At 32.3% G+C, this 11,729-nt stretch overlaps 1 protein-coding gene across 1 annotated transcript; it reads right to left on the bottom strand.

The window, feature by feature from the left end:
• Positions 1-7,397: 7,397 nt before the first annotated feature.
• LOC140827214 (syntaxin-31-like) lies at positions 7,398-11,729 on the bottom strand. The gene is made up of 6 exons (XM_073189841.1): positions 11,375-11,729; positions 9,702-9,952; positions 9,467-9,612; positions 9,127-9,165; positions 8,041-8,238; positions 7,398-7,770 (listed from the first exon to the last, which is right to left on the bottom strand). The coding sequence occupies exons 1-6, from the start codon at positions 11,604-11,606 to the stop codon at positions 7,611-7,613; spliced, it is 1,026 nt and encodes a 341-aa protein (XP_073045942.1). The 5' UTR covers positions 11,607-11,729; the 3' UTR covers positions 7,398-7,610.

The raw sequence follows: 11,729 nt of genomic DNA on the forward strand, positions 1-11,729 counted from the left end.
TTTGTTGATTTGTGTTTTTAAATTCTTAAGGTTTTAAAAAATAATAAATATATATTTTACTGAATTATTAATTTAATTTAGGATAATCATTTTACATGGCATGGCTAATAAATTACTAACATGCTAGGTTGAAATTTTCTTAAATAAAATAGGCCTAGATTAATTTATCCCATTTGATTACACATTTTAATTTAGTTTTTATTTTTAATTAATTATTGAACATAAAAGAATTAATTAGCAACTTAAGTCTAATTAATTAATTAAAATCCTAAAACATTCTTTATCATTAAATTAAATTATTTCTTGGCTTAAATTAAATTTAAGAATATTTTCTTATTATTAATCTTATCTCTAATCTCCAACTCCGGTCCGGCCTCGCGTATTTAACTGAAAAGATAGCAATTAAACTACTGAATAAAATACTTAAGTTTAAAGAAAAGAATTTAAATACTCCTGCACTGAAAAATCTTTTTAATTTAAATACTAAGAATTATGCATGGTTTATACGTAGTCCAATTTACGAGTTCTACATTGTTCATGTCGACACCGAGACATTTTTGAAACATAACAATCAGAGAATTGAACATCATTCAGTCATCTACATAAAACTTTTCTTGCATGCTTTTCAAGTGTGTAACTCACTTAAAGATATCTTTTTGTAACCCCATCAAGATTTAAATATTGTCTTATACCCATGTCGTTGTACGTCTTGTAATATTCGACACCATGTTAAAGACAATGTCAAAAACATTTTCTCAATGTGCATGACATCCAATTTTTATCTTATCAAGTTGGTAATCCAGTAGGAAACCTCCAAGAAAATGCTCTTTTTCCATCAACATTTCATTAAATTACATATTTCTTTGTTTGTCATCTCAGAGTCAACCTTATACGAATACATAAAACCAAAATCGTCCAAATCATTAAGTAATTCATCTCCTCATTTAAAAATAGGGGAGGAATGAAACATTCTTCTACCATGGACGAACACATGCCTGTTGCGACATAGTGGGTGATCTTCTTGTTAGGATGGATGAAGTGTTTAAAAGGAACCAGGTTGAATAAACATTTCAAACTTCAAATTCTTATACTTTTGAAAATTGTGATTCTGAAATGTTTTAAGAAGTTAGAAGCTGGTCTCGTTCTTTGAAATTGCAGCAGATTATTTTGAGAAGTGCGGAATCAGTCCACAACACTTTAATGAAACTAAAAGTAATAGAAAGCAGGAAGACAAAAGACTTGTTTCTGGAAGTTCGAAGGACGAAACTATTTTACGTATCCCCTTCTTTCATTTTCAGAATATATCACTAGAAACTTTGATTGGTACAAACTTTTACAAACCCACTTTAGTAGTTCTTACATTTGCCTACTGAAATTACTAGTATTACGATGCAATCACTTTATGAAATTTAATTATGGGAAAAAAATCTTACTCATATTACAAAAGCTTCACCCTTTATAGTAGTTAAAACAATGAAGAATTTTGAATAAAGATAGCACCAATGATATTCAAAATCTGACAAGGCTTTAAAGCGCTGCTGGTTTTATTGAGACTTTGAAAGGCTTTAGTCTTTTTGAAAGATGATTCATAGTAAATTTACAGTTCGAGAGTCGGAGAACTATTTTGTGAATCCTCGAAGAAAAGCATAGTTGATCTTCAACGTTCAAATAAATATGACTCTTTTGCCATTAAGAATATCTGAATCCAAGAATAGACTTTGTTATATTAAGTTATAATGATCTTGTATGGTTCATTTAATGACATTAAATGATGTGTACTATTGTATAGAACAACCACATTAAATAGAGATATCATTTGATATGTAGTACGAATAAAACGGATAACAATAGTCTCTTATTAAAGATTATATGATTTGATGTTAGTATGACATGTTATCATAAGAAACTAGCATCATGATTACTGCATTCTAGTTTTGAATTACTGAATTCTAGGTTTGTTGATGTCTGATTTTGACTATCTACTAGAGTTTTTTCTTAGTCAGTATTCTTGTTTTCCTACATCACTAAAACTAAGGTTTTAGTTTTTTTTAAGGTTTTAGTTTTCCTTAAGCAGTACATCACCACAAATAATATTTCTTTAACAATTTTTCCTTTTGTAGTGATGCCAAAACCCATAAGGTTATAAAAGCAAATAAAAAAACAAGATAAGAGCAAAAATAAGCAAATTGAGAACATCGAGATCATAACAATGGATGGAGATATTCTATCCAAATTAAAGAAAAGCTTTAAAAATGTTGATTTTCAGTCTGCCCCTCATCATTTATTTCCTCATCTTCGCTTTCAACTTGATATTGTAAGGGTTCTGCTTCTGCTCTTTTTCTTGCATCTTCTTCCCCATTTTTGGCAGCATTGGCTTTTACCCAACGATCAAATTCAAATAAGTTCTAAGAAAGGTTACCAAATCGGTTATTCAAAGTCTGAAGAGATTGAGATTGATCATCTAGAGCGTCGACTTTGGAATCAAGTGAACAGAGAAATTTTGTTTGGGCGGTAGAAAAAGATGAAAGATCAGTCTGAGCTAGTATAAAATCTGATTGAATTTTGATAAAGTTGCATTTGAAACCAGAAAGCTGAAAGGTCATCTTAGTCACATCTTCGCTAATAGACAAAATTTGTTTAGCCAAGTTGTTTTTGAATAAGTGGAAAGAAAATTTAGCAGCAGCTTGCTCAAAAGTAATGCCCTTAACGACTTTAATGATTATGTTTCGGCCGCTTTTATCATCTTCCATCTCAAGTTTTAGGGAATTTTGATTATCAGTAGATGGAGATGCTGCATCCAATGCTTTCTTTAATCTCAGTTAAGCGAGCAATATGTACAGATTGTTCAAAGGAAGTTTCAATTGGATTATTAGAATGTAGGATCATGGAAGTATTTGGATCAATAGGAAATTATGGTTAAGTAGGCATTTGAACAATAGATGTAGTCACATATGTACATGGTTCCTGATCAGCAATCAATATTTCTCTCATTTCTTGTCGATGTTCAACAGAGAATATTTCAAGATCAAGAAGAACATATTCATGGACTAGGGGAGCATCAGCAATCCGTTCTTCAATTTCAAGGTGATTGAGACAGTAGAAGACACAACAAAAGCTATCAAATCTTCAGCAACAGAAGAAGGAGCAACAGTAGTGACTTCTACATCAACTTCTTGAACAATAAAATTATTCATTTCTTCTACTGCAGAAAATTCTTGAACAATTGAGAGTGAAGAGGAATTTTGTTGCGCTGGAGCAGGATTAGCAGCAGCAGTAAAAACTAAAACTAGGCATGTGAGTTTAGGAGTGCTGGAGATCTCATCCCTTGGAAGGGTTTTAGTTCTTTCCTCACCTGCTTGACCTTGAATGGTTCTGGAATTCCAACCACATTTCACTCAAAGTCTTCTCGATGACCATGAAAGGCATCTCTAAGGTTCTGAAATCAAAAGAGATATGAGTGATCGCTGCTTGATCGTGATAGACAGTTTAATCTTGGAAATCATAATTGGAGTTCAGAAAATCCAGTGTTTCACTCAACTTATGAATTTTGAACTTCAAAATTATCTATTTAATTTTGTTCATTTCTTCAATGACATAATCTGTTTTGGCAGCAACAAACACCATTTTTTGCATTTTTCAAGGCCTTGGCATAGTCACCCCATTGGTCTTGAATGTTGATAGCTTCCAAACTGTTCGGATATTTACACAGTCATCAAAAAGGCAATATATTTTTTAGCGGATTTTTTTAATTCCTCCATGTGAAGGTCAATGGCTATCTAAAGAGAAGATTCGGGACCTATCTCCACTAGTTCTTCAAGAAGAACATCCATTTTTCCTTTGCCTTTTCAGTGGAAACTGATTTCTTACTTCTAGAGCGAGTTGATTCTGGAAGGATCTCGAATGACCACTCCACCTGTTGGTCTGGGATCAATGAGAAAATATCTTAATCTTCCAGTTATTGATCTCTTTGGTTCTAGGGCAGGAGCTTGAATGGTTTAGGGTAGATGAGATTTGGGGGGCTTGTGGTGCAACAACAGTAGTGGCAACAACAGTTGAAAACTTGGTATGGGGGTAGATTATCACTATCAGATGGGGTTGGATAGATAAAAAAAATGGATGTTGTTTTCTTTATGCTGATAATAGGTTTGGTTTTCTTCTTTGATGAGGTTGGTTTTGGAGGCGGTTGAATGAAATCAAAGAATTATTCAGACCTTGTTTGTTCAGAATCTCTGACCACATTGATAAGCTTCATCTTGGTCCTCTTCTGCTTTTGACCAGCTTCTTGTTGGACCCCGATTTCCTTCTTTGCTGCGATAAATTCAGGGGCAGATGGTTTAGGTCGAAGGGCAACAACATTATCAACATCAATCATAGTGATTGAAGTACCATTTTTTTTTTTTCAGATGTGAGTCTGAAATCAGCATCCTTGAGAAGTTTGCTGATCTTGGATAATGGTTTGGTAAAGATATCTGTTGCTTGTTGTCAGTATACACATGTCCCAAGCAAATGCCTTTTATGCACATGGTCTCTGATCAAATTATGTTTTATGTCAATATGTTTAGTTCTTGAGTGTAGTACTTGATTGTAAGTGATGTCAATTGCACTCATATTATCACAAAAAAGATAGGTGACTCAGATGCAGTGATCTCATAATCTCTTAATTGTTGATGGACCCATAATCTTTATGAATCCGTCTATAATGACATACCACATGTCATCATCTTGAGCTGATAAGTAAGCATATATTCTAATCTCTCAGTCATCATATTGTTCTTTAAAGAACATATAAATTTTGTTAAAACAAGCCATCAGAGTATATCAAATATTCAGAGATCGAAATATGTTGGACAACTTGATTCAATTTAAGCTGTTGTAGATGTTCTTCATTATCAATTCAGTGGGACATCTTGCTATTTCTGTTCAAGCCCGTTCATTTCATCTTGAAGGTTTTTCGGCGAACCAATGTGCGAACATTAATATGGTGTTCATCAACGTAAGTGTGCCACAAAACGGCAAGTGGTAGGCCCACATTCTCCAACCTTTTTTTAATCGATTTGTTAACATATAATTAATTACTTTTTTTAGCATTTTCTAAATGGCTATTTTTTAAAAAAATATTTTAGTTTTAAAAATATAAATTATAATATTATTTGAAATTTTTTAATCTTGTATTTCAAAGATGAATGTGACCGTATAATCGTTCAAGCTCAAATCGAGGATATTAATATTACTATTATTTAATATAAGATGAAATAATTTTAATTAATAAATATATTTTAAAATAATATTATTATTTATTTTAAATAATAATCATTTAAATTGTGTAAATAAAATTGAAAATATATTTATTTAATTTAAAATAAGAATAAAGAATAATGATTGGATAGTGAATCAAGAAATAATGAATGCTATAGTTAATATGAATGTGTTAGAATGAGTATGGACCTCACGTTTATCTATACTATCTATATTTATATACTATTTTATTAAGTTTGAGACACTTAAAGTAACTAATTTTGGTATCATGTTCTGTTTTAATAATTATATATATTAATAAAATGATAAACCTTAATGTAAGTTATATGTAGTTCAGTGGATAGAGTTATTATTTCTTGAGATTTGAGTTCTAACTTCAATTCTTACTGAGGTCATTTTTTTATTATTTTATTTTTCAATTTTTTAAAATTTATATATCAAAATTACATTGTAGTCCCTCACTATTTCTTATAATAATATTTTGATCCTCATTTAAATATAAATCAAATGAATTATAAAAAATATTGTATATAAATCAAATGAATTATAAAAAATATTATACAAGAGCGTGCGTCGGTACACTAATTTCTATAATTGATATGTCACAAATACATTAATTTTAAAATAATAAAACCATTAAATCAATAGGATTGAAATTTATTTAATGATTTGGTGGGCTGGGGATGCCGAGCATAGTAAATTAAATTTCATAAAAAATATCTATTATAATTTGACATGACTCAATTCATATGATTTAATTGTATTAATATTCTAATTTTAAAAATTATTTAATAAATCAATGTATTTGTGCAGATCTACTGTATTCTAATTTTAAAAATTATTTAATAAAACAATGTATTTGTGTCAGATCTACTCATATGATTTAATTGTATAAATATTTAATTTTAAAAATTATTTAATAAATCAATCTATTTGTGCCAGATCTACTGTAGAAATACGTGAATACACACAACTTTTCTCCAACGAATATTTTAAAAAATATAGGAAATATTTTTTTAAAAAAATAAAAGTGAGCATATTATTCGGCAATTACTTTTATAAGGGCACCCACATTAGTTGGTTAATGGGTGTTAATAACATCCATTAATTTTCGCCCACCAATGTAGGCGCAAGAATTAATAATGTTATTTCGAAATTTGCGACGATTTTTCGTAAATCATCGCAAATTTGTGACAGTTTTTCGTAAAGCGACGCAAAGTGAAAAACGTCGGGTTTTTTTTTTTAAAAAAGGTCGCTATTTGCGACGGTTTTTTAACACCCGTCGCTATGTGCGACGGTTTTTCAAAAACCGTCGCTAATTAAGTTATTTTTAAAATAATAATACTATTTATTTTTAGTAATATTTGTTGTAAAATTTTAAAAATATTAGAAAGATATTGAAATATTAAAAATAAAAAAAAATGAGTAAGTGGACAGTGAGATCCATAAATAATGAAAGTTGAAATTAAATGAATGTGAGTGTGTGTTAATAATGGGGAAATGTTAATGAATATGTGACTCGTGGACCCCATCATTTTTTATGAGATGGAGAGTTATTAACATGGATTAATTCTGACGGATGCGGATGTCCTAAAAACCTTTTAATTCTTGTTCAACCCACGTTTTTTACTCTAAAACATCAAAAAACACATCTCTATTGTACTTTAAAATTATACATGGAGAAAAAAAATTTTAAAATATTTTTTGAAAACGATTCACGAAAATCTTATCCAAATACACTTTAAGTTTTTTCACTAATAAACACTAAAAAAAATTTTAAAATATTTGTTCAAGCGAAGATCATCCAATATTTAGCTAAAACTTAGCTCCAACTATGTTAAAACGTTTAGTTGGGTAATGGATAGAATTGTGATATCGTACTAGATGCACAAATTTTTCTGAGCAGTCAAACAGGTTGGATTAAGAAAATGGGTCGAGTTTTTACAAGCTCTATTTTACCAGAATCGGGATAATTTTTTACCATAGCCTTAAACTATACGCCCGTTGAAGTCCTCGAATTTCAAATATTTAGCTAAAACTTATGCTTCAAGATTAATTGGATACTGAGTCATATGTTTGTGATTTAAAAGACAATAAGATGTATTTAGTAATTCAATCATTGTAGAAGACAGATAACCAAATACAACAAAAAATAACATATGCCATTCACCATTTATTGGCTTCGATAGTCTTCCTTATAATATACTGTGAAGGACTTGAAATAGAACATTATGAGAGATCCATCTTGAATCATGGAACACATTTCCCGCTATTATACACAGGACCAACATTAAACCCCCGAACCGAGACAAAAGATAGCATGTTCCAGAGATGTAGCTCTCCGGGAAAGAACATTAAAGCACGAAAACTATGAAAATAGTCATGAATAAAATAATTACCAGAAACAGTTTGATCAAGAGCCACCTGTTAGATGATATCTTGTTCAAGTATTTCAGTAAGGCATTGCTAGCACCTTCAACATTTGCCAGAGATTCATCCATGTTATCATCAATCCTGCGTGTATAAATCCCCCCAAAATTTGAATGTTGATTGAGCGTGGTCAATCGTTTAATTGCACTTGGGTTGTTTGTTGAAACGTTAAAAAACAAATGTCCTTGATTTTAAGAAAGCGTATCACAACATCAAAGGTCCCAAGTTGGGAATAACGAGCTGTATTTTTGGAATCATGATGGTTTTTCAGCTGTTTGACATGATCATCTTAGAATTTTTGGGACAAAAACTGGCAATTCATCTGTTATATAGATGGAAAAGGTGAAATATTACCTAATAGCCAACTCTCCTTGATGTGCAACCATTGTGGCTAGATGAGTGAAAATCCCACTCAATTCTGAAATTGTAGATTCCACATTTTGTAGAGCATTTGTTCGGCTATGAGATTCGCTATCCTGCCTTGGAACCACCTGCTGCAACATGGACACTTCCATTTGATGGGACGGATTGGTATCTGTTGCCATTCTTCGCCTATATACAGGATATCAAAACTCAGAGTCAACAAGTACCCTAATCATGTGGAACTACATGTACAAGGAAGAAGAAAATATATAGAGTGGTTTTTCTTGAAAAGATGGACCGTTCAAAAAATTCAAAGGAAAGACAAATATATATATGTTGTCTGGTGAAAAATATCTTTATCATCGATTTGTTACAATATATTCAATATCTACTGACACTGATTGGTCAAACAACGATGCTTCAAGAAAGAACAGTAAACATGATATGAATAGAACTACAAATACTTTTCAGGTGAAAACTGTTCATGATTTTTAGGTACACCAAACGAGTGATGAAATAGTTTCAAGGACATGTCCTCTCAATTACTGGAGTAAAAAGAATTCCCACGTGAAAAGGACAACTAACTTGAACCATCAACTCTGAATATTGATAAAACAACAAGAGTTGAACCAAGAAGGCGGTTTAAGCTACACCCACTGTCTGTCTGTTTTATTTACGAGAAGAATTTTCTATGAAAATAGTCCGTTGTCCTTTTGAGAAATGTTTTCCTAGTAAATTTGTGTTTCTTTTCGTTTTTGAATCAGCGATATATATGTTTTGTTTCTTCCTGACAGATGTGGTTACTTTCACTCGCTTAAGCTATACGAACTCATTGTGTATGATTGGTTTCTCTGTGAATAAAGTATATCCAACATTTCATTGAGCAAAAAATCTCAAGAACATAGATGTGGCATAAGTTCAATACAATGCTCTCATTCTATCTGAGTGAATAAAAGTTACATAAAGTGAAAAAATTAAGACAACAATCCATTTCATTTAATAACTTTACCTACAGAATAAAGTATGCACGCATGATTACAAGTAAAAAGCTGTAATGTATCATGTGCCAGATCATACCTTAGTTGGCTGCCAAGTTGAACCCCACTTGTTATTGATCTGATACACAAGAAAACAGAAGATGATTAAGATCAGAGTTTCACAGGAAAAAATATTTTCACAATTAGAAGATTGAGAGACATCAAACTGTAACAGGACTGTTTCTGTGTTATAATGGTCATTTCATGGCATGTTGCAGATTATAATTTAAAACAAAGTAAATTAAAAAAACTGTTGAGCCACAAAAATAGGCACATATAAAATAGCTAGAGACGCGTGTAAAAAAAGTAATCTTTTCTATCACAAGTTAATTATGAGGACAATATTGACATCTAAATTTGGACGGCAGAAAAGAATTTACGCTGATGATTGTGGATTCATTTCTGATGTACCAGTTGAACTCAACCAAGGGGGTGGTTCTGTCAGAGAATTAGGGGGATGCTTTAATGTCTCTCTTGAGGCAACTGTGGAAAAAATCTGCTTCCGGTTCTCATGAGCCTTAATGCTCTGTAGAGTAACGACCAAGGTGATAAGAAGGATGACGCCAGTTTTTCTTCTCCAAAACAATGTGATATAATCCAATATACCAAATGTACCTTTGTTCTATTGGTCAAGACATCTTGGAACTGCTTTGTAGCATGCATTAGCCTGCTCTTCAAATCATCACAAACAGCAGTCAAATGAACAATTTTGTCTCCTGAATAGTTTCCTGCAGTTATCTCCATGTTTTGGAGACTTTGCAAGTCGGAAAGAGCTAAATTGAGTGTGGTGATATCATTTTTAATCAGGGCTGTTAGTTCTTCATTTTCCCTGCTTCGATCATCAAATATTGATGACCTTCTGGTCACTGCAGATCCATGAAATTATGTTAATTTCAGGTCACTATGATTAACAGCTGCACCGATCTAGTGTTAATGGATAGTTTTACAACTTAGATGGTTTAACATCTATGTTGCATGGATACGGATATGGATACGGGTATCGTATTGAATACGATACGGATACGGTTATACGACAATTATTAAAATATACATAAATATTATATATAATATATGCATATGTAAATATATAAAATTTACAATTTCAGAGGAATGACTTAAGAAGAAAAAGCATTTGCCGGAACATTTCCCGCCATGTGTGTGGCGTATCCTAGCAGTGTCCAAGACGTATCCAAATGGTCAAACTTACAAAAAGTCACGGTATCATATCCGTATCTGTGTTGTATCTGTGTCCAATATGTAAGAAATTTTTGTTAATAGGATTCGTGCTACCTAGTACAGCATCTGTTATTTCTAAAAGGTTTATTGAAGGAGTGGGCATGATATGAAACAACAGATAATCAACAATAAGTTCCAATAAGAGAACCCTGAAAAGAAAATTAATAGAGGAAAAAACCATTTATACATTCGGCCAGAAAAGTTTACACAGGAATCTGTTGACCACTCCACGAGGATTGAGAGCAGTAATGAATAAAAAACTTAGCGAGATTGAAAAGAAAAAAAAAAACTCAGCATGAATTTATTTACCTTCTTGATGTACGCCAAAAGAGCATAATGCGTTCAATAAAACACAGTAGAAAAAATTTGGATATAAGGATGAACCTTTCGTGATTGAGCATTAAAGGAAGAGACCAGTGAACTACCCTTTTAAAGTTGTTCGACATCTAAAAGTAGAATTCTAGTGGACGAAAAGAAGAGATCAAAATTGACAAATGACTGGCCTCGTTACTTACGTCCAGACAGACATGGTAACTTTAAATATGATCGTTCGCCACATGAGAATAAAAAGAAAGAAAAAAAAAAGAATGATATGAGAAAAAAAATTAGTGCATCGACATTAAAACTTAGTGGTTATGCTCGGAATCAATTGTCATTCAAAATGATAAACAACCAAACTTCCTCTGATAGAACAGCGTGGTATATAAGCTGAAATTTGAAAGAAAATATTTATAGAGGTAATCTATGGAATCATTTTCTGTTCAATTTAAGAAGAAGAATGTCCAATTATATTTATTTTGACCTCATTTTAGCAACTTGCAGAATTTGTTTTACCTGCTAGAACATTATCGCAAATTCACCATGAATCTTGTGGTCAATAAGCAAATTGAAAACGTTTTAACCTAAAATTGCTCAAATAACATTGAACACGATAACTTCACTACCTCAAACAACAAATTCCAGCAGATTGTGAAACAACGATCGCAACGGATGAACCAAATTCCAAGCAAAACCGCTATATCTATTCGTTTCGACGAGATAGGCAAGCTTACAATTAGATAGACGGTCGATTTTCTGCGAGGTCTGGTGGATTCGAAGACCGATTTTGGAAGCGTTCTTGTTGAATTCGGAGCGATCCGGAGTCGCAGCACTCGGGTCTTGGTCTAATTGCGTTTGGGGCGGAGTTCCTGAATTTCCTACAAATTTTCTCAAGGTCTTCGTTATAGAAACGAACTCCGACGTTCGATCACGGTACGAAGAGGCACCAGCCGCCGCCATGGTCATTGATCGGCACCGGATTTTGCCGGGAAACCTCAACTTTACTGCGGGAAACGTGGTTGAAAGCAAGCATCAGAATTAGGGTGCTCGATCGTTGTCCCTTGTTGCCGTCGGACACAACATAATTTG

The sequence above is a fragment of the Primulina eburnea genome, chromosome 3 (genome assembly GCF_022965805.1).
Source record: "Primulina eburnea isolate SZY01 chromosome 3, ASM2296580v1, whole genome shotgun sequence".
In the NCBI taxonomy this organism is placed as follows: domain Eukaryota; kingdom Viridiplantae; phylum Streptophyta; class Magnoliopsida; order Lamiales; family Gesneriaceae; genus Primulina; species Primulina eburnea.

What these genes read in the sequence shown, in the direction of transcription:
- LOC140827214 (XM_073189841.1), bottom strand. Translation starts at nt 11,606, where the DNA reads ATGACCATGGCGGCGGCTGGTGCCTCTTCGTACCGTGATCGAACGTCG. An exon ending in AATCGACCGTCTATCTAATT is followed by an intron (nt 9,953 to 11,374) that starts GTAAGCTTGCCT and finishes ATGGATCTGCAG; the next exon opens with TGACCAGAAGGTCATCAATA. An exon ending in CAAGGAGAGTTGGCTATTAG is followed by an intron (nt 7,771 to 8,040) that starts GTAATATTTCAC and finishes TTATACACGCAG; the next exon opens with GATTGATGATAACATGGATG.